This window comes from Pezoporus wallicus, unplaced genomic scaffold (assembly GCF_028554395.1).
Source record: "Pezoporus wallicus isolate ANWC-B61680 ecotype Strahan unplaced genomic scaffold, APGP_CSIRO_Pwel_v1 contig_7876, whole genome shotgun sequence".
NCBI classification, from domain to species: domain Eukaryota; kingdom Metazoa; phylum Chordata; class Aves; order Psittaciformes; family Psittacidae; genus Pezoporus; species Pezoporus wallicus.
Genome location: NW_026641435.1, coordinates 338358 through 361601, shown reverse-complemented (window position 1 = coordinate 361601; position 23244 = coordinate 338358). Strand labels below are relative to the sequence as shown.

At 45.8% G+C, this 23244-nt stretch overlaps 1 protein-coding gene across 5 annotated transcripts in view; it reads right to left on the bottom strand.

Annotated features, from left to right (window-relative positions):
- Positions 1-23244, bottom strand: part of STX8 (syntaxin 8) — a 102447-nt gene that overhangs the window by 65943 nt on the left and 13260 nt on the right. For all 5 annotated transcript variants that reach the window (XR_008974165.1, XM_057423976.1, XM_057423977.1 and 2 more), the window contains exons 5-6: positions 21640-21764; positions 19974-20066 (exon numbers count right to left, since the gene is read on the bottom strand). Coding sequence is in view for 4 of the 5 variants with exons in the window: in XM_057423976.1 (XP_057279959.1) it covers positions 19974-20066; positions 21640-21764 (218 nt within the window). In the remaining variant the exon portion in view is untranslated. The remainder of the gene's footprint in view (positions 1-19973; positions 20067-21639; positions 21765-23244) is intronic.

The following is a 23244-nucleotide window of genomic DNA, read 5'->3' as shown; positions in this document are numbered from 1 at the left end:
TCTTGTCTGTCCTATTTATGATCAATTTATTCTGATTTATACTTAAACCAATATTCTTCTCCACCTTCAATAGTTTTTTTCCCTCCCCAGTATTTTACTGCCAAACCACGAACAGAAAGCAAACCCTATCTCCTATCCATCCACATATGGCCAGACTACACAGCCCTGCCATTGACCTCCACAGCCCTCACTTCTCTGGGCCTATTCTGCTCCAATTTATTCTTCTGGAGCAAGAACCTGAAAATTAAGTGCCATTTTCTGACAACGCTGTCTCCAGGCGCAGTGACTCCAGCTGCCATGGTGGCCCCAAGCACACTTGTCACCTGCTCTGTTATACTGGTTTTCTCCCCATCAAACCAGCAAAGATTTGGGCAGATCTGGGACAAGCTCAGAACCAGACAAAGACAAACTCAGGGCTTCAGCCTCACAGCCACACTTTAGGAACTCTGCAATCATCAGATGATGATCTGAACCACGCTGAAGAAAATCTTATGGATCAGGTGCAAGAGGTTATCTCATGGCATTCCAAAGAATCCCACAGACCTTTAGCAAACTGACTGCCAGAGAAGTTGCTAAGCTGCCAGAGAACCCGCTAAGGTTCACAAGCACCATAGCAGGGGAAGTACCTTTTTTGGAGGGTCAAGAAGCAAAGAGAAAGGTAGAGAGTCCTGCACAAAGACATACAGCGAGCCCTGGGGCTAGCCAAGAATGCAAGTCCCAAGTTCCAACCACCAGACCACAACTATTCAACAGCAGCCAGGAGTGGAGTTGTTCCTAAGTCTATAGGAGAGAGCACCTTTGATACCACAGCTTGGATTTCTCTAAACCCACAGGCTACTGCTGCGAATCAGAAATTAATGTGCAATTTGATATCTCCTGCTTTGGTGAAGCTGCACCTACGCAGTCGTATTTTTCCTTGCTGAGGTTTGGAGGACGGGGGTTGTTCCATGGAAGCTGGAACAAATTAATATTTCCTTGAGAACTATTATTTTAAGGGAACAAACCAGCAGAAGGGAAGAGGTAAGCCAACGTCTTCTATTTTCTTTTTGTTAAGCGTCTGACAATACACAGTATATTTTATTCAGGATCTAGGCCCAAACACTACAAGGTGATAAGCTCCTCGTTGGGCTGTTACTGGAAAGCATCCCAGGTTCTGCAGTAACATCCTTATTTTTGCAATAACTACAAGCTTAACACCCATGTCACAGCCATGACTGAGAGAAAGACCTTTCCCAAAGAACGGCATTTAAGGTATCTGCTTGCCTCTCCTGAAAACACGCTTCAGCCAGTGCAGTACCACTTGTTTGTGTAACTGGAGAAGTGTCAAGCCCTCTCCTTCCAGTGATTTAAACTCCACCAGTGTTAGAAGGAAAACAAAGAACAAAGATGCTGAAATATCCATCATCCTGCAGAGCGCCCATTGGGAATAGCTGAAGGAATGCAGCGTGCCGTGAGCCGCTGGCCCCGCTTCCAGGTTACCGCCTGCTCAGCGCACGCAGACTCCCCTTCCTGTGCGTATGGAGAGGACTCGGGAAAGAATTCACCTCGATGGCTCTTCCAGACCGTCCAGGCCTCCACACCCCTGCGAGAACCTGCCTGACCTGAACGCGCCACAGACTGATGGATGCTGGTACCGTGCTTGGTGCTGCAGGAGGTGTGTATTATTCTTGTCCTGAAGTCGATACTTCAGCAACTTCAACAAATTCAGCAAACCCAAGAATAAGAGCTGTTTGCTAAGAAGGGGTGTCCCTGCCCATGGCAAGAGGTTGGAATAATATGAGCTTTAAGGTCCCTTTCAACCCAAACCAGTCTGTGATTCTGTGATACTAAATGAAGAAACCTACACGAGACATTATTTCTCTCGTTTTCCAAATTTGGAGATTATATAGGTGTATTTTATTAATCCTAGAAACTACACAAATGCCAAGAAGGAAACTCATTTCCAGTGAAAATCAAGATACCAACTTCCCTCTTGCTTACTGAGGAAAGGAAGTATAAGCAGGGAGATAACTAAAATAAATTAGATAAATGCAAGAGAAACAGTGTGGCAAGAACACTGAGTGGAGCCAAAGAGGGTCAAACACTGCCCTTGGTAACCTCATCACTTGGTAACCTCATGCCAAGCACAGAGCAGTTTCAGGATGGCCACAACCAGGCCTGAATGGTGCAGGAAATGGCTACACATCTTCTGGCCACTGACTTATTCCCCATGACTAGAGTCATACTGAACAGATCTGTCCAAATGAGAAGACATGGGTGCAGAATATTAGTCCTTCCCTTGTTTACTTTACTGCATTTTCTCATTGGAGAAGAATCCATTGGTGACAGAAGTAACTTAAGGGAAAAATTAAAATAGTCAGGGCCATTTCAGGAGCAAGAGAATCACAATGAGCAGAGTCATGCTTCTGAAGGGGCTGAGCCACAGCGCTAGGGAGAGACACAAGCATTACAGCGATGCCAGAACTTCATAGAATCCCAGACTGGTTTGGGTTGCAAGGGACCTTAAAGCTCATCCAGTTCCAGCCCCTGCCACAGGCAGGGACACCTTCCACTAGAGCAACTTGCTCCAAGCCCCGTCCAACCTGGCCTTGAAACTTCCTTGAAGTTCAGCTCAGTGTCTTGCCAAACACACCCCAGGTCTATTAAGTGTATCTTACCACTGGGATGGAGAAAGAGACCCAGGAGACAGGTACCCTGCGCTCTCAGGATAAGACCAGAGGGGAGAGGCTCTTCACTACCAAGTATCAGATGTGCTTGACCTGCTGAGGTCCTCTGCAACAGCATCCCTGCCAGGCACAGGACTACAGGACCATCAAACCTGTAGCCGCTTGCTGACCCCATGCTTCAAAACCACCTTGGAAATAACATATGTGCATTATTTCAAGCAATATTTAAAAGCAAGAAGAAAAGCAGTGTCATCTTTTGACAAGGGATAAAATGTACCTTTTGATTTCTAACGCTCCTCTTTAAATGGTTTATTCTGTGCTTCTCTCCCACATGGAAAGGATGAAGAATTATTGGGGAGGGTGATGGTTCAGAACAGTTTAAGTGTGCATGAAACGGCTGTTCACTCTAAGCACACCACTTGTGCTCTAGCGAGACTGCCACAAGCCCATGACACCACTCATCTGCTCAGCAAGGTTTCATTAATCCAGCTGGAGACTCCTTTTAATTCCCCCAGGGCCAAAGGGAAACTTAGGGATATTTTTCATGTTTAGGATATGGGCACAGGCACAAGGAACACGGAAACATTAAATTGTTGGATTTCTCTTCCCCCACTCCTCCCTCTTTTTGCCAGAAGAGAGTCTTCCAATCCCTAAAACAGATCCAAAAGCAGACTGCATGTGACTTGTGTCAGCAAGCACTGAAGTCATCCACCCCTCTGAACCACTGCACACAAGTGCTGTGACAGACCAAGTGTCACCAAAGTCCTATGAACAGCCAGCCAATATTTACTAACTCGTATCTACTGATTAAGTGAATGAGCACCACACTAAGAGCAACAGCAGATGGAAGTTGAGGCTTGGTGAGAATGTGTGTCCTACTGCCAACAGTGCTTGGCACAGCTGTGTTGAGATCAGTTCCTAATGGGCCGGCACATCACCTTTCCTACAAGGACAGCCTATTATAAAGAGATCCTTCAGCCTTGAAAACTTTAGTTGACATTTGTTCTGTTCGAGTATGGCGAGACACGGATGCTGGAGCCAGGCTGAGAGAGCTGGGCTGGGTCAGCCTGGAGAGGAGAAGGTTCCTGAAGGGGAGACCTGAGAGCAGCTCCAGTGCCTGAAGGGGCTGCAGGAAACCTGGAGAGGGGCTTGGGACAAGGGATGTAGGGACAGGCCAAGGGGAATGGCTTTAACCTGCCAGAGGGGAGACTGAGATGAGCTCTTAGGCAGAAGCTCTTCCCTGTGAGGGTGCTGAGGCGCTGGCACAGGGTGCCCAGAGAAGCTGTGGCTGCCTCATCCCTGGCAGTGTTCAAGGCCAGGCTGGACACAGGGGCTTGGAGCAAGCTGCTCTAGTGGAAGGTGTCCCTGCCCGTGGCAGGGGTTGGAGCTGGAGGAGCTTTAAGGTCCGTTCAAACACAAACCAGCCTGGGGTTCTGTGAAATGCCACCACAGTTGCACTGCGACCATTCCACAGAAAGCAGAGTGAGAAATTTGCTTTGCACTTATAATAAAAGTTGTAAGATTTCTTTTAAATCACCTTTGATTATTCTGTTTTCAATTTATGTTTGCTTCTGTGGGATGCAACCTTCCACCACTTAAAACTTCTCTTGTCATTCTCTTCCAACATGAACTGCAGTTTGATACAGAGCCTGTTTAGAAGCATACAGCAGATACAGGTTTTATTTCCATTCCTAGCATAAGGGAACTCTTTGTTCCCTTTGTTTGAAATGTGCCTCTTCAACATCTAACTGCAAGATGGGGAAACAGATCGCAAGGCATCCCATCCTGAACACTGACACAGGGCAGTGCAAAGCAGATTAAAGACACTGGTTCCCCTTCTCCAGCACCTTGCCTGGGAGATAAAATCTTTTTCAAGTGTAAAGTGATGGTGGAAGCAGTCCACAGCTCAGATGTTCCCGTCTCTCATCTGCCTTCTGTTTCTTAAAATAGCTTTCAGGTGAGAAGGTGATGCAGCATCATAAAGCTCACCCACAAATTCTCCAGGACTGTTTATGGACCTGCCAAGCAGCAAAGCTGCAGCTCACAGGGGTCAGTGGTTGCCTGCCAGATGCAGCAGTCCACACTTGTAACTCACAGGCTTTACCTAAGCCTTTTTTCACTCACAGGCTTTACCTACTATTACCACTGCTAAAAAGCCATAATGGACTTAGTAAGTACAAAACATTCATAACATGAGATGAGAAGGGGTAAGGGAAGCCCCAGCTGCCATCACCCCCTGCCCCCAGCATTCCTGATCATACTGGTCTGGAAAATGAAAAGAAGGAAAATCCAACATCAAGGTGCCCCTTTCCCGGAGAAGGCTGGAGGCCCCAGAGGAGGGGACCAAAGGCAGCTCCTGCAAACCAGAGCACCCTCCACACCTTCAGCTCTGCTGCCCTGCAGGTGACTAAAGGTCCTTTGTGCCTCATCACACGAGGGGCTCCACGGTGAGTAAAATGAGCTTGCTTTCTACCAGCAGCACCCCAGAGACACAGCAAGCCCAACAGCTGCCACGCGCTGCACTTGCAGAAGTCCCAGCAAGCTTCTCCTTGCCACCAGACAAGAAGCACCAAAGCACCTCTCCTAACAGACGTTACCGTGCACCTCAGAGCTACCCACCCCACCTTAGCCCTGCCGTATCTACACATCGGGAGACTTGGACTTCAACAAATGGATGCTGGGTAAACACCGTGCAACTGCGCAGCCTGCCCTGGAGGGAAGCAATACAGAGCTCAGTACAGAAAACCCACGAGCAGGTTAAATCTGTTGTCTCTGGTCTGGTCTAGCACAAACAAACTTTGAAAACAAGTTTCAGAAAGCGGAGAACAGAACTGGAGAGGAGGGATCAGACAATGAATGTGGGAAGAACAGGAGGTTACTGGGAGTCATTTATCAAAAAGTCATTTTCTGTCAACACAACACCCGGATGTGAGGAACCTCTCCTATCAGTGTTCTTCTACCTCCTCCACGCTAAACATCAATCCATGCTCAACCTCTCTGCTTTAAGAATAAGCACCCACCATTGTGGCTGAGGCATAAGAAGGAGGAACACATTGACTTTACATAGAAGCTTTCAGACCTTCCCTTACTAAAGTCCTGTGGTCTCCAACTATGAAAGTGATTTTCCTTTCATTGAAAACACAGGGCCCACACTACCCATCAGCAAAACTATCCCCGTTCCTATTGTAACAAAGCATCAAATAGAGCTTTTCTGTAAGAAGTGAAGTCACAACAGCTTAACTAGTGGCAAGTCCTACACTTAAACTAAATAGGCTCCATTCAATCTGAAGCACCGCTGCAATTACTGATGATTAGTGAAGTACCATGAAACAGTGAGAAAAACCCAAGTGGTCAACACTGACCCCAGCTGCCACACAGATGCACCAGTAGCAGCAAACACATAATCCAGCCCAAATTGGCACAAGCTCCATGATCATTAGCACATGAATGTGTACCCTGCTGCAGGCTTCTCTCTCCACCCACAGGATGCTGCCCCGAGGCAGCTTGGTCCTAATAATAATTTCCAAGTGAAAATACTTATTTCTAATGGGTGCTATTACATAAAAGGTAAAAATAAACCCCACCAGAAGGAAGCTTTCCGCCCAGCTTATCTCCTTTCCCATTCATATAAAATACCATGTTTGGGAAGACCACTTTGGAGTTCAATTCATATTGCTAATTTTCTTTGGCAAAACCCCCATGTTATCTACAACCACCCAAACTGAAAACCCAGTTACAGTAATGTGACACCCACACCCTGCTGCACAGAAACTGGGTAACACAGGAATATGCAAAATGTTGATATTCCAAACCAGCAGCAGGTAGCAGAGCTCCTGCAAGCAGAGCTGCAGCAGTACAATTCCCAGGTGGCGTGCAGCTCAAGAGGCAAAGCACCAAAACAAAGAGGAGCCAACTCAGTCCCCCAGCTCACTTTGGGCACTGCCTCAGACTCCCTGCCTGGAACATCCCTCCCTGTGCTGGCTGCAATGCTGATGGCATCTCCTGCTTTCCCTCCACAGCTCTGCATTACCCAGCCTGTGAACCCAGGAAAAATGTCAAGTTCTACTGACCCCTGCAAGCCCAAGGCAAAGCTAGCGTAGGGAGATGCTAGCTGCAGAAAGGGAAGTGGACAAAGAAATAGGTCTCTATGACAGCATCTTCAAGGAGGTTCCAGAGCTCAGCCAAGTCATAGTGGATTTTTTCTCAAACTAAGGACCACCCCTGAGGCCAGCATCTGGCCCCTCCAGCCCCTCCAAGGCTATGCTACAGCAGAGATACTAGACTTGATTCTAAGATTCTGTGCTTTCTGCGATATAAAAGCTATTAGAAGAATTTCAACATTGTAAAATGAATCAGTGCCAAGTTCCTTCCCAAAACCACCATTTTCCCTACCATCACACACACACACATAGTAAAAAAGTGCCCTTCACAAACAGCCAGTAAGAAGCAATACTCTCCACCCCCAGAAGTGAGACTGCTCCACAGTCTCTGCGAAGGGAGGACCTGGACACAGATCACCTCTCCCCAGTGCTGCTGCAGAGCATTGCAGGTTGCAGTCAGGTTCTAACACAAAGATCTGCATGGCTTTGTCAGCAGTAGTTGGGTGTCTCGTGTTCTCTTTCAGAGAGACCTCACAAAGGTCAGAGTTATAGAGAAAAAAAACATTTGGGGGAGTTTTCTGCCAGACGTTATCTCATTTTTATGCAGGGTCTGCCCCAAGCAGACCAAACCTGTCGCAATCCCTGGCAGTAGTTGCCAGAGACTCCTTTGGCAATAGAAGAACCAATATTCGTTTTGGCATTTCTGCTGACCCCAAGAGGAGGTGGACCTTCCCCAGGCGGCCATAAGGAATCCTGACTTCCCTGGTGCCCAGGGCAACCTGTCAGCATCCTGCTTCAGAGCCGGGAACCTCACAGCCTCTCTTTCCCAGGGCCAAACTCATGACTTCCTCACAGACCCAGGTAACTCTGGAGTTCCTACCCTCAGCTCCTAAAAAGGCCATCAGAAGTTTCAGACTAAAGACTGAGGACTCAAACCAGTGTTCTTCAGCAAAACTTGATTCTGTAAGAACATTTCCAATAAAATGCTGATATCAAACACCACTGGAGTTATTTCAGACCAATGTGATCTATGTAGCAAAAAGACTTGGTGGTGCCCCAGAACTTTGATGCCAGCCTGTTCATACTACGACACCGGCACTGGCTGCCCAGTTGTCTTTGATGTTGTTAAAGGTCTCTTCCAACCCAGTTGATTCTGTGATTCTACAATTTCAGGATGCTTTAAGATCTCCACTGCCGTAACAGAATCCCATGTTTATGTCACATTAATTATGTTTATGACTAAAAGACAGCTTTGGGCACGTGCCTGTCCCCAGCCTCTGATCTCTGCCTTCACCCAGCTGCAATGAACCATGGATGCGCACCATACTAATAGGTGGCCATGGGGCTGATTTCAACATTTGAGCAGAGCCAAGTGCCACCTGCCACTTCCCAGCTGGATCTCACAGCACATTTTACAGATATCTAAGCAGTACTTAAACAAGCAAGAATGCCACATTTCCCATTCAAGCACTGCACAACAGAGATCCATCTGCACACAAGTACTTAGCGCAACCAGCTTTATCCTGCTTTTCTGTTCCTGCTACAGGCAGAGCACTGGAAGACGTTGCAGTTCATTTTCTGGTTCTGAGAGGTGCTGATTACCAAAGTGATTCCATATGTTAAGTTTATTTATTGCAGAACAGATCAGCAAAGAACTGAAGCTGCAGTGCAAATGCCACACACAGATACATGTTTCAGGACTGCTCAGTAGGAGAGTGGGGCTGAAGCAGCCTCAACACCAGTGTGGAAAGGATTTTCCCAGTACTTCTGATGTAGATGGTACCAGCCCCCTCACTGCACCCATCTCAACTCTCTCCTGCTGCTCCACACACCTTTGAACCTTTCACTGCACATCAAGCACAACCCCTCCAGGCAACAGGAAGAGTTGCCCTGATCTCAACCCTCCTCCATCTCTACCTCCAAGCTCTGATAATTAACAGTATATCCTGCTCTGCCACCTCACCCCAGCTCCGTACCTCTATCCAAACCCCATTTCACACTATATCTACCTGGCATTACAGAAGAAGTCTAACACAAAGAGACTAAAATCCCTCCATGAAAAAACAGTTCCCACAGACCCTACAGGCAAAACTCTGGCACTTAAATTCTTTAAACCCAACCCCAACACTTCAAAATTCCATGACAAATCCACCCTCAGTGCTGCACCTATGAACTGTGTGTATTGTCTCACCCCAAGCCCAGCTTCTTGGGGAGCGAACAATGCTGCTTGATACCTGGAGTTGTGTTTAACACCAGTTTAATGTTGAACTGGTCAGCACTGGTGAGTTTGGGCTCAAGAAGCCATCAGCAGCAGACGACTGGACGAGATAAGAACTGGCAAAGAGATATATTCTCCTTGGTGTCCAGGAGGACAGGAGAGAGAGGACAGTTTCTCCATGCAAAGACAGGAGTAAAGATGAGCTGGAAGCACATTTGGCGGTAATGGGAAAACCAGGAGTATCTGCTGGAGAGCACTGACCAACCCGGGGGTGAGTAAATCCAGTTCAAAGCACTCTTCAGATTCCAGCAATACCTCACAGTAACAACGTGCCCAGAAACATGCTTTTCTTATTCTCTCCTGTGTTGTAACCAGTCAGGTTTTGACCCTACAAGTTTTCTGGGAAATCTATTAAAAGTCTATTAAGCATCCAACAACCCACTCACCAAAATCACCATGACGCAAGAGCATATGGTTTCTACCAAGCATGACTGTCTTTCAAGCCTGAATAGCACCTTCTTTCCAATAATGCCTAAGCAAGCGAGTTACCAAGCGATACAGGACACAGCAGTCATCTACTTTTTTCTACCCATTAATCCTCAAAAAATCCTATAAAAAGGGGAAGGGACACAGGAAGCACAAAAGTTAGAGTCATTTAAAGTAAAGTGTAAACTCTCAAGCTGCACTGCATTGCCACAAATAGCAAATATTTAAAAATAAAACATTATTTTTAGCCTAAGTGGTGCTTAAGGATTTGGGAATAAACTATTGCCCAGAGACAGTGGTATGTCATCAGCTGAAAACGCTGAAGCAGCAGTGTCCTGTTCACACTGAACACCAGCTTAGGGGAGCAGGAAAGAAAGCATTTGGGACCCCAATTCCAACACGCAATTAAAACCTTCCCTGACTCAGCCAAAACCCAGAGGGACAGTACTTAATGAGAATGAGGCAGATATTGTAGAATATAACAGAATCATAGAATCCCAGACTGGTTTGGGTTGGAAGGGACCTTAAAGCTCATCCAGTCCCAACCGCCTGCTACGGGCAGGGACACCTTCCCCTAGAGCAGCTTGCTCCAAGCCCCTGTGTCCAACCTGCCCTTGAACACTGCCAGGGATGGGGCAGCCACAGCTTCTCTGGGCACCCTGTGCCAGCACCTCAGCACCCTCACAGGGAAGAATTAACCTCAGCTCTTCCAGCAATGGCTGCGTTGCACAGGACAATTTATTTCCCCCTTCCTTCTCTGCAAGCAGCAACTGTAAGGTCAGGATATGTAATTCCAGCTGCTCACAGACAGGTACATGATCTCCCAGAAAGGGGCTGTAAAGGAGAACAGGCTGGAATTTATGCCTGTTTCTTTATGATGCATGACAGCCAACGACCCTAAGGAAGTAGGAAAGCAGGCTAGGAAAGTAAATCCCCTCTCCATGATCTCAAATTGAGAGTTTTTTTGAACAAGGGGAAAAGCTAAATTAAAAAAAAAAAAAAAAAATCATCAGTGTTGAAATACCTACAATTATTGCCCAGGTTTTTTTCTTTTTAAACAGTTTAAATCAAATACCTGAGGAAGCAGATGGGAAACTCTTGTACTGGAGCTCTCTGTAGACCCTGCTGGAAAACTAAATATGAGACTTAACAAAAAAGATGTTTAAAATCATCATTCTTATAAAAAAAGTCCTGAAAAACTTAAAAAAAAAGTTACAAACTCCTTTTTCCTTCACGGTAATTTCTCCAGCATTTCTGATCCCTGTGAAGACAGATAAGGAAGACAGCTTCCTGCTCCCCTGCACGGTGTGGGTGAGGTAGGGATTGACAAACTTTGGAAAAATCCACATAATTGAGAAGACAAATGTTGAACAGTTACTATAGGGCTTGAACTCTTCAAGGAAAAAGGCAAAGCATGCCAAGAGGCCAGACAGCCCCATCGCGGTTGGGTGCAAGTACACAGGATCCCAGTTGCATTTCAGAAGCACAACGCTTTCATCCTCATCCAGGCTGGGCCTTGCTGGTTTTATCTGGTTTTATCTGTTTCTGTAAGTGCTGCATCAAGCTGTAAAAAAAAACAACAAGCCACTGAAAGAAAAAGTACCATCTCCCAGGAAGTGCAGACAGTGAGAAAGAGTCCCATGTCTGGAGAAGAGAAGCTGTGTGGAGACCTCAGAAGAGCTTCCAGTGTCTGAAGGGGGCTACAAGGATGCTGGAGAAGGACTCTTCATCAGGGGCTGCAGTGATAGGACAAGGGGTGATGGGTTCAAACTGAAACAGGGAAGTTCAGGTTGGAGATAAAGAAGAAGTTCTTCCCTGTGAGGGTGCTGAGGCGCTGGCACAGGGTGCCCAGAGAAGCTGTGGCTGCCCCATCCCTGGCAGTGTTCAAGGGCAGGTTGGACACAGGGCTTGGAGCAAGCTGCTCTAGTGGAAGGTGTCCCTGCCTGTGGCAGGGGGGTGGTACCAGATGATGTCCTTTCCAACCCAAACCATTCTGTGATTCTATGATTATGTGTATGTAGAATGTCACAAAATTATACATGCAGGCTCAGCAGCATGACCTGCTATTGAGGCCATTTTTTACTTCCCATGAGAAGGCCCTCTTTTGCTTAAAATGTTGAAAAAATTTAATGACTCGGGCTCAAGATTCCCAACTTGGAGGCCTGCTTACATATGAACTAAAAAACCAATAAATAAAACCCAAAGTTATAGCCAAAATAGCTCAGTCATTTCAGAACAGCACTGTTTTTCCTACATTAAGATGCTCCTGTGGCCTCAGGAGCTACAGTACCCCAGTGCTTTCACATTAATACACACAGAAGTTAGAGGGAGAAAGAAAAGGACATAGAAGAGGAACTAGTTGAGCAAGAATGCTGGAATACTGATGGGCAGTTTCAAAAGTGAGGATTAGTCATTTAGAAGAGGCGATTAAATTTCAACTCAATAAAAGCAGCATAACTAGAAGTCTAAAGGAAGCCAAGTTGTGGAAGAGATAGGAAAGAAAGCTAGAGAAGGTCACAACAGAATACCAGAAGTTGTCTCGTCCATCTCCTGCTCCAACTCAGCTCAAACTGTCAGGAATACTGTAAATTTTTAAAGACATCCCACAGCAGGGACTTCCCAACCTCCCAGCACAGGCCACTTCACTGCTGTCGGGAGGATTTTCCTGCTCCTTTCGAACCTGACTCAATCCTATTACCAAAACCTTTCTCCCTCCCCTCTGGAACCAGGTTGCTTCATTCTTCAAGAACCTTGTGTTCCCATCTCTGCCTTCTCTTCTTTTAACTCAGCTACCCAAGCAGTTCATCCTTCCTGGGGGTGACACCTCAATGCTTTAAATCAGGCTTTTGCCTATCCTCAGGGGTTTCTGCCCAGGTGCACGTTACCTTGAAGAGTCCTGGCTCAACCTGCACGCTGCCTCCTCCTTGGTGTCAAGCGTAATGAAGGATCCCATAATCTCCAACCAACACTGGCTTGTACAGGGTCTTTTCCATGATATTATACCACCTGTTCATCTTTAAGAGTTGATCCTATACACTATATTCATCTTTAATTGGATTAAACCTTACAGAAGAGCCATCCTTCACAGACAGCCTGACTGACTTGAACTCTAGCTCCTTAAGATCATTTGGAGGAGTTCTAGCATTACTCCCAATGTAGCTGCAGACTTTCTCACCTTCATATTACACTGTGTGCTTCATCATCCATATCCTTACAGTAATGCTGAACAGAACCAGACAGACCCATGCAGCCCCACTCAAGACATACTTCTGTTCTTTCCAAGTATAATTATCCAATCAATGACACATCTACTGAAGATTATTTGTTTGAACACATGCTTCCATAACCTACTTATAAGAAAGTCTCATGAGACAGCATCAAAGCTATTCTTAACTCAAAATGATACCTAATTCTTATCCCCTGCTCCTAAGGCGCTTCCACAGAGTAAGTTCAAACTCATTTGACACAACTGACTCTTACCGAAGAGTTGTGTGAGAGCCATTGCAGACCTGTCATCTTCTCAATACTTACAAGTACTTTGTTTTGCTGTACCAGAGTTCAACTGCTAGAAACCCATCCCACCAGAGCCTGGAAAGGAGCACAAAGATGTTTACTCCTCCTTAACTCCTGCTGTTACCAACCAGCCATGAAGCCCACAGGCAAGACATCTCACACCTCTCTCACACTGCTCCCCATCATCCAACACCGGTAAAATTACCCTGTCAGCCTGCACTGCAGAGATCCCTGTGTAGGTGTTCTCCTTTGGCCGCTGACCCAGGCCTGGAGTTAGAGCCACACTAGAGCTTCTCTGGGTTTTCTATTTTCTTTTTAAGAACACCAGGAAATTTTACAGATAAATAACACTGAAGCAAAGTTATATACTTAAAACGTTAAGAAATGCTATAAATAATACTGGTTTGTGTAGATATTTCCAATCCAATGCAAGTTCAGTGTAACCTTGGTTTTCATTACACAGCTCCTTCAGGAGGCAGCAGAAGCAGGTCTTACTTCCTTGATAGAAACTGAGTATTTTGTTTTAATCTCATCACCCAACACAAGGCAGCATTCCTAATGGACGGCAGACAACTCCAACTCTTCTCTGAAGGGTTAAAGGCTTCCCAACAATGGCCCTCCTGACAGTACGTACAAGTGTATTGTGATTTTGACAGCTTCCTTGGGAAATGAAACGCTATCATCCCCAACTCGGAAGGAAAAATTAGGAAATTAGTAGTTAAGGTTTATTTTGGATGCTCAGGAAGAGGGTTTGAACCTCTTTTTAAAAAGCCACAAATATTTTCATGTATTTCAGGGACTTGGTTTAGTGGGGTACTTGGCACCGTTAGGTTTACAGTTGAACTCAATGTTGTTTGAGGTCTCATACAACCTAAATGATTCTATGATTCTATATTCTCCAGTACTTCACAGGGGATGGACTAGATGATGCTTACAGGTCCCTTCCAACCCAAACTACTCCATGATTCACTATACCCAGAGCACAGCCCACAACAGCATTTGTTAAATGCCAGTGCTCAAGACAGACCCTACGATGCCAAGCCAGGCATGCAGAAGGGAATCACTTCTGAAAAAGCCTGGGTAAGATGAGTTAACCACGCACACATGGAGCTCCTGTGCAGGAGCTTATTCACTAACATTGTCCCATGCCTAAAGCAACAAGGCAGAGACCTTACAAGTAGTTTTTGTCACCACGTGTGCTTAATTCAACTCTGGAAAAAAATCAACTCCTATGCACAAAAGGAGGCAGGACCTCCAGAAAAAAGTGTGCAGTTGTTTTAAGCCTAGAAATACAGGCAAGAAGTGTCATCTAACCTCAAATTTGGCATTCCCCAGCTTCTGAGTGTTCATATTCAGACTAAATATTCCGCTATTTAGATTGCTCATGACAAAAAGCAATGTTTTGACCCAGGTGTTAATTTTTCCCTTAAGAAGGGTTAAATCCAACTAAACAGCACGCAATAAAGACTGAACATTTCCCCAGTAAAACGGAAGCTGTTTCTATTCCATACAATAAGCCCAGGAAGCAAAAATCTATCTCCATACTCTGAGGTCAGTCAGGCTGCAGATGGATATTTTATATCTGAATATTAAAAACATGTGCTTTTCTGTAGAGGTTTTAGAGAACCTGAACCTGCTGGTGCTCAGCCTGTCCCATGGAATGCTGAACACCTTCAAACCCCAGTGACAGAGGACTCACACCATCTCAGAAGGGGTCAGTGCGTGCAGGATTGTAACTCTCTCTGATGAAAACATACATTGTTTAGACAAGATGAGGAACATTTTTTCAAATTTCATCTTTAATCATTTCTTATTTACAAACTAATCCTAACAATGACGTGATGCATCCACAGCCCCATTGGTTCCAGCCTCATAAGTCAAACATATTCCATCCACAATGCTAATTAGTTTGTATCATAGCAAAAATGTTCTTAATAAATAGAAATGCAAAACGACTTCAGGGTTAATTTTTTAACTATGCAATAAGGCAATCACAATAACAGAGTCTTCAGGAGAAGCATTTTACTGTACACAGACACACCAACTGCGCGCTCGAATCACGGGGGCACGCTGCCCTAGGAGGTGAATCGCAGCCCTGCTGCACAGAATTGCTGACACTGTTTTCAATGAGTCTCTGCATCACCATGAATACTTTAACTCACTCCCTTTGACTTTACAAGAATAATTCTCTGTGTGTGTGTGTAGAACAACAGCTAGAACAGGGCTCCAGTCCCAAGTGGAGTCTCTAAATTGCATTTTCACAGAATAGTTTGGGTTGCAAGGGACCTTGAAACTCATCCAGCTCCAACCCCTGTCACAGGCAGGGACCCCTTCCACTGGAGCACCTTGCTCCAAGCCCCTGTGTCCAACCTGGCCTTGAACACTGCCAGGGATGGGGCAGCCACGGCTTCTCTGGGCACCCTGTGCCAGCGCCTCAGCACCCTCACAGGGAAGAGCTTCTGCCTAAGAGCTCAGCTCAGTCTCCCCTCTGGCAGGTTAAAGCCATTCCCCTTGGCCTGTCCCTACATCCCTTGTCCCAAGCCCCTCTCCAGGTTTCCTGCAGCCCCTTCAGGCACTGGAGCTGCTCTAAGGTCTCCCTTAAGGGACCTCCTCTTCCCCAGGCTGAGCCAGCCCAGCTCTCTCAGCCTCTCAACTGTTTTGATGGAAGCATGTTAGGCTGACAATGTCCAACACCAGGCAAGTCTCTGGCTTTGACTACTGAGCTGGCACCAAATGGGAAGCTGGGCTGAGTCCACCTTGAGGCTTATGTGCCACCCACCATGAGCAGGGGTGACCCAGAAACCTTTGTTTGCAGAGCTATTAAAAAAAAAAAAAAGTTTCAGTTTTTGGTTGGTTTTGGAAATTTGATTTTGACAAGAAATTAAAGATGTTACATAACCATGTCATTAGAGCATCATTCTGAGAGACTGTTTACTTAAAATGATCCGTTTGGGTTAAGAACATCTGGGATATTCCCTCTGGCTGTGTACAGAATTCTCTTGACCAGTAAAAGGATGTTAACAGTGCTCTGGTTTTGCAGCTTATCTCTTTATGAACATATTTATGCTCTGGCATAAATTTGAAAGGAGCCAGAAGCCAAAGAACCCATCCTCAATGGTGCGCACCAAGCAGAGAGCAGGACGGTAACAATGCCAAACAAAACACATTTTGCAAGCTACCAACACTGACCACGCGCCGCCGAGTGCCGTGTTCTCATGCAGGCATGTCACAATGAGAAAACAACATCTCTACAAGGGTAAAACAAACAGCACCCAGAATTTCTGAAAGCATTCTTCCAAAACTATTGCACTGGATCCGATTGCCTCATCCACAGGCCCAAAGGCCATTTGCACTTTTTTTATGTAACAGATGAAAGGATTACAGAAAGCTTTCTGGGGCTGAATTTGGAACTAATGATGGGAAAATTCTTTTGTTAATCCCCCATCTCTCCCCACTGCTAGCAGACTACTGAGGCTGGACAAAAAATGCTATCTCCTGGTAGCCTGCTTCTACTTTGCTCATCAGTGCAAAATATTACACTCAGGAGGTTTGGGAAGACCCATCAGCAAAGCCATAAGATCTAAAGGATGGAGCTACACTAAAAATCTGAGCAGAGAGTGAAATGAGACTTCAATTAAACCCTGGACACACTGCAACGAAATCAAAAGATGCATCTGCTCAGGGTGAGTCTCTGCAAAGCAGCCACCTCCACTGCACCCAGGCTTGCTTTAGGATCAGTGGGGAAAACCAGACTTTTCCAGGCCAAGCTGAAGGGATCACCCCTGGGCAGTCCTTGCTGGTGTTTGTGGATGCAGAGGGAGCTCGAAGAGATCAGCCAGCATCACAGAATCCCAGCCTGGTTTGTGTTGGAAGGGACCTTAAAGCTTATCCAGCTCCAACCCCTGCCACTGGCAGGGACACCTTCCACTAGAGCAGCTTGCTCCAAGCCCCTGTGTCCAACCTGCCCTTGAGCACTGCCAGGGATGGGGCAGCCACAGCTTCTCTGGGCACCCTGTGCCAGCGCCTCAGCACCCTCACAGGGAAGAGCTTCTGCCTAAGAGCTCAGCTCAGTCTCCCCTCTGGCAGGTTAAAGCCATTCCCCTTGGCCTGTCCCTACATCCCTTGTCCCAAGCCCCTCTCCAGGTTTCCTGCAGCCCCTTCAGGCACTGGAGCTGCTCTCAGGTCTCCCCTTCAGGAGCCTTCTCTTCTCCAGGCTGACCCAGCCCAGCTCTCTCAGCCTGGCTCCAGAGCAGAGCTGCTCCAGCCCTTGCAGCAGCTCCGCGCCCTCTCAAAGCACTGCAAGGAGCTCAGTGAGGCTGGCGGCACTCAGCCTGCCCCAGGAGAGGGCCCAACCCCTCTGGGGAGCACAGCGGCTGCTGCGGCCGCCCCGCTGGCAGGACGCCCTCCTACAGATCTCCAGCGCTGCTCCCTGCCACTCTCCGTGAGCCCACCAGGGAAGTAAAAATAGATACCACCAAGTAACCGCACTTCTAAAAGCAGAGTTGAATCATTTTTCAGTCATTTAACAAACACAAAAGAATTTACATGTACCAACTCCGCTCGAGAAGTAAACTTTGCATAATTAATCGGGATGCCTCCAATAGTTGTTCATCTGTGAATACACAGCTACACCAACTGGCACTCAGGGGAAAATGCCTCAGGCCACCTCAGGGAGCAAATACCTCAACTGAGCAGGGAGTCTGAGCTGGCAGGGGAGGGGAAAAAGCAGGCCTGAGTATCAACCTGTCCGGAAAATCAGTACAGTTACCCAGCTCCCTAAAGCCTGTTTCATCAGCTATCAGACGTTATCAGCTACTTCTGAATTAAGCCATACTTTATCTTAACCCCAGAACAGGCTGAAGGCACCTAATTAGTCGCAGAAGGTGGGAACGTCCAAAGCAGGTCAGGGAAGTGGAAGTCAAGTGAACTGGTGAAATGGGGAATTCGATGGAAAATTTGACTCAAATAAAAATAAGTATTGATGGAGTAGCTCATGAAGATGAACTTCCCCTCCTGCCCCCCAGCACAGACGATGCCATTTTATCTCTTAGCTCTAGGAAGGAAAGAGATTCCAAGAAAGGTGAAATTACAGGGCGGTTATCCTCATCAACAGTGACACGAGACTGGCAGAGTGCCTGAGAAACCACTGCAGATAGTTAAGCACAGGACCTAAAAGAAGATGTGCAAAGGAAAAATAGCCCCTGGAAAATATTGCTGGCATTTCAGCTTTTCCAGCTTGCCAGCGGCAACAGAACACCCAACCATATCCCCTTGTACCCACACATACAAAAAAAAGGGATTGCCTAAAGACAGAGAAAACATGGGAGTTCCACTTGCTCAGTGGTGATGAGCAATCTGGTCCCTTACCTAGAAGGGTCAGGCTAAATCCTCATCACTCCATACAGAGCAGGTTTCCACAGGAAGGTTTCCACCTTTTGAGAAAAGAGCGAGCTGCCTGTAGTTCAAAAAAGAGCTCACCTGAAAATATGAACAATTTTGCTCTGGGCTTTGTAACTATCTGTGAGCAAAACCAAACCAGCATTCTTTGTGTTATGCGTAAAAAGGAGGGTTAAAGCGTTCCCAACTTCACAGGTGTCTCAAGGCTTTGGTGCTAGAAAAGGCTGGCACAGTCAGGCAGAAAGGCAATGGTACAACACATATTACCTTCAGGGTTCCAAAACCAGATGGATTTGGAGAACCTTCCCCTACTCCCAAGAGAGGGAAATGGGACACAGAGCATATATTTTCCTGATGAGAAACCAAGGTTTCATAGAGAATGAGTGAACACGCTCATGCTCCTCATCTGCTTTCTATTTAGAGCAAAAAAAAGCAATTAATAAAACTTTTTAATCAACAATTATTAGAAGACTTTTGAAACAAAGATTTCTAATTGAAAATGTCATTCCTCACACAAGGCAGAGGATCAAAATATGACAACACCACTAAGCACTTTCTCCCAGCTGCACAAACCATTTCTTAACCATCCTAAGACTAATAAACAAAGACATATTCTAGACATTTCCTATCCCTCCTGGACTTAGCCATGTATGCAAGGCAAACATGAGAAAGCTGTCTTCTTACTTTACTCTTAGTTGGAATGGAGCTCCCAAGTAGTACATCACATTACATGGTTGTTAACATGGGAACCCCCTCATTCTGAGCATGCAGAGAAATACAAGGGGAAAAAATACAGGTCCAGGAAGAAGCCGATTTAAGCATATCATTTATTGCCAAGTAAAAGGACATTTACCTTCTCAGTGGCTAAGTACAACACAACCCAAGGATAAACCATATGGCTCAAGCCTTTGTGCAAGGGAGAAAGCTGGCAGGACTTCAAGGCTCTAATTGAACTATTACCATATTGTAGGGAATGAAAAGTCAGAAGACAGGAGGATCTGCTCTCCTAGGGCCAGTTTATGTCATGCGAACAATTAAGTGGGTAACAAAACAAAGTTAACAGGAGAGCAACTCCACCATTTGGATACTGGCTTGTTTTAAAGAGAACAGGTACTGTTCTAGTTCAATATTGCATTTAATTTGATCCTACATTCAACACCATGAAACCTTTCAAATCCAAATCCTTTCCAGCAAACAACACTTCCTCAATCACTAGCTCAAGACTCTTTCATTTCATTAATAAGAAAAGACATGGAGTAAAGAAAGATCAAGTGAAACCCAGCAACGCACAAAAAAACATCAAAACTGTCTTAAAACTGAAAATTGAAAAAATTGAGGACAGAAGTTTTGTATTTTGCACAAATAATCACCAATCTTTTCTTTCAAAGGTAGGCTTGATAAAAATATTCCAAGTGTTAGCCATCGCACATGCACAACAGGTATGTGGTGAAACACAATAAACCCGCCAGGTCATGAACACATAGAATCTGTAGTGGCCGTTTATACTGTCCTGTTACTTTGTGGGCAAAAAGCAGTGCAGTTGTATCAATCACAACGTTAACATGAAAATGAGTCTCTGAATCTTGTTCTTACCATTCTGCTCATCCAGCTCATTCCCAATTTCCTGCCCCATTTGCTTTTGCCGAGATATGATTGAAGAAAGGGCATCGAGTCCAGCATCTTGCTCTGCACCACAAAAAGAAAATGACATGAAAAACATTGCTGATATGCTAGGATATGTACCATAAAAATGAAGGGAAAGATCTAGTCTGTGCTTAAAGAGTTAAAATGGATTGAGAAAAATACATCAACACAACATGAAAATGAATCCTTATAGCAACAGCACTCAGTGTGAATGATGGGTAATTAATTCGTCTGCTCTGGCTGGGACATTTAGCTGAGGGTACCCCCACCAAAAAAAATCCAGAATTCAGCATTCAGCTGTTACTCAATCCTAAATGCAGGAGATTTTCTGGCACACGCATAGAGATCCCTGATTAGCCTTTTTCAATTTTCCAGGAAACTTTTAACAAGAATAAAAGACAAACAGGTGATGCAAACACCAAAGAATTCAAATAGATTCTTAAGGCTGCAAGAGGATACAGAGTGCATGGAAGAGAGCCTGAGACACAGGGGCACAGGGGCAGCTGAAGTTCCATGTGGTCCCACCACCTCTGCAGACACTCCTTTATAAGCACCTCTGCTGCCCCAGATGGCAGGTTCCACACAGCCCTTAGGACAAGGGGAGCTGCAGGTTTTGCACTAAGCTGTCAAGAAGCGGGACAGGAAGAGCTGCTGGAGGCTGGACTGCTCTGACAAACTGCAGAGCAGAAAAGCTGTACAGAGCAAGACTGCAGGCTGGGAGCCAAAAACTGTGCAGGGTGGCCAGAGCACCCTTCCCTACAATGGAATACCCATGGGGTAGTCAAAAACTGGAGCCTGACGTTTCTCCCAGACCATGCTGCTCTCCTGAACTGTAGCTATAAATGTGGTTTCACATGCAGACTGAAGTGGGCCTTATCTGGAGACTGATTTCACTGATCACTTCCAAGAATTTAACTCCATAGAAATCACCTCATTAACCATCTCACGTCCTTGAGGTGAGGTTTTCCAGCACTTCCAAAGTTACACATTCCTTACAGATGCTAAGGGCCAAAACCTAACAGCCCTTTTTAGATTAGTTAATTCCTACCTTTCTCCAATTCAACAAGACACATAGCATCTCCTAGCCTGAAGCCCAGCAGTAACGACACCACACTCAGGGCAATTAATGAGACCTCCACTGAAAAGCAAACCCATGAACATGGTCAAAGTCAGGGATGCCCCATAAGATCTTTCAAAACTTGATTTACAAAGATGCTTTCAGTTAAGAATATTCACAGAACCCTAGACTGATTTGGGTTGGAAGAGACCTTAAAGCTCCTCCAGCTCCAACCCCTGCCACAGGCAGGGACACCTTCCACTGGAGCAGCTTGCTCCAAGCCCCTGTGTCCAGCCTGGCCTTGAACACTGCCAGGGATGGGGCAGCCACAGCTTCTCTGGGCACCCTGTGCCAGCGCCTCAGCACTCTCACAGAACTTCTGCCTATTATTTCAAGTGCAATTCTGCTCCTGCAAATACAGAAAATAACCACCTGGAACGATGATGTTTGACATCTGTAGATAATAACATTTCAGCACCGGTTATTGTATTGACTTTCTAAGAAGGGCTCCTCTCAGAGAGGTAGTGATGCTTATAAAAAACAGAAAGACTCTTGTACCTTCTATGATCCTTCGCTGCTGCTGCCTGAGATCGTCACAGCCAAGCCCTCTGGTTTCCTCAGATTCTTCCAAGAGCCATGGGTTAGTGACACCTCGTTTGACCCCTCCCGTCATTAGGCTCGATCTGAAAATAACGTCAGTAAATAATTTTCAACACAAACTCATCACATAATCTGTGCTGTAAGACTTGCTGACAGAGGCGGAAGCAGAGGTATTTGTTGCACTCCACGTGATTCTCTGCAATCACAGAAAAAATGAGACCAAAAGAATCTGACAATCTCCAATACCAATGCGCCCTGCAGGCTACATAATGATGCCTTAGGAGAGGTAAAGCAGGAAGAGAATTAATTTTGCAGTGAAAAATTAAGCTACATGGTAAAATATACACTATACATTGTTTAATATACCCATAATAAATATTGTTTGCACCTAGAACAGACAGCATTCAAAACTGCTAAATAGCATTAGGGTTCCTGAGAATACACATATTATTAAGGTTATGTGCTGTGATAAAAACATAGGTAAAAACATAAGTAAAAAACATCTCTTCATAGGAACACCTCTGCTATGGAGAGAGCCTGGAGAAGAGTCCTTAAGGGGAGACCGTAGAGCAGCTCCAGTGCCTGAAAGGGCTACAGGAAACCTGGAGAGGGGCTTGGGACAAGGGCCTGTAGGGACAGGCCAAGGGGAATGGCTTTAACCTGCCAGAGGGGAGACTGAGCTGAGCTCTTAGGCAGAAGCTCTTCCCTGTGAGGGTGCTGAGGCGCTGGCACAGGGTGCCCAGAGAAGCTGTGGCTGCCCCATCCCTGGCAGTGTTCAAGGCCAGGTTGGACACAGGGGCTTGGAGCAAGCTGCTCTAGTGGAAGGGGTCCCTGCCTCTGGCAGGGGTTGGAACTGAGTGAGCTTTAAGGCCCCTTCCAACCCAAACCAGTCTGGGATTATATGAAACCACAGACTTACCAAAACACTGAGGTACAGCCTGAAAGCTTTCAACTGCAAAAGGATCAATATGTTAATACAGATGCAAATCAGGTAAAACTACACATTTAATGCAATCCTGACCAAACCTAAGAAAGGAACATTTCTGCAACTCCAAATCTGCAGATGGACATCACACAGCTACTCTCCTGCACTTCCAGCCTGGCAGCAACACAAACAGGCACTCACTCTTAAATGAGCGGTCAGGTAGTCAGTCTTACATGAGAGAACAATCAAGTTATGGAGTTTGTTTTAAGAGTCATGACTTGTGCTGTCAGACACTTCCCTGGCTATAGCAGAAAACAAGTTTTTCACGTCCAGGGCACATAAATTCAAGTAGCCAAATGAAATGACAAATATTTCTCTCAATACCAGATTTCTGGTTTCTGCCTTTCAGCTTTTCATTGGATTCTCCTACAAGAAGAACATCAGATGATGGATTCTGTGGCAATTGAACCCAAAACTGCAACTCGGATGTGGGGTAGGAGTCACTGTACAATCAGTTCCTCAACAGCAGGAAACAAGGAAAAGGTTTGTCTTTCTGCTTGGCTTTTCTTAAGCCCTGTATTTTAGTCTCATTTTACCTTTGCCCTGTTCACTTCCACAAACCAGGCAAGGAGCATTTT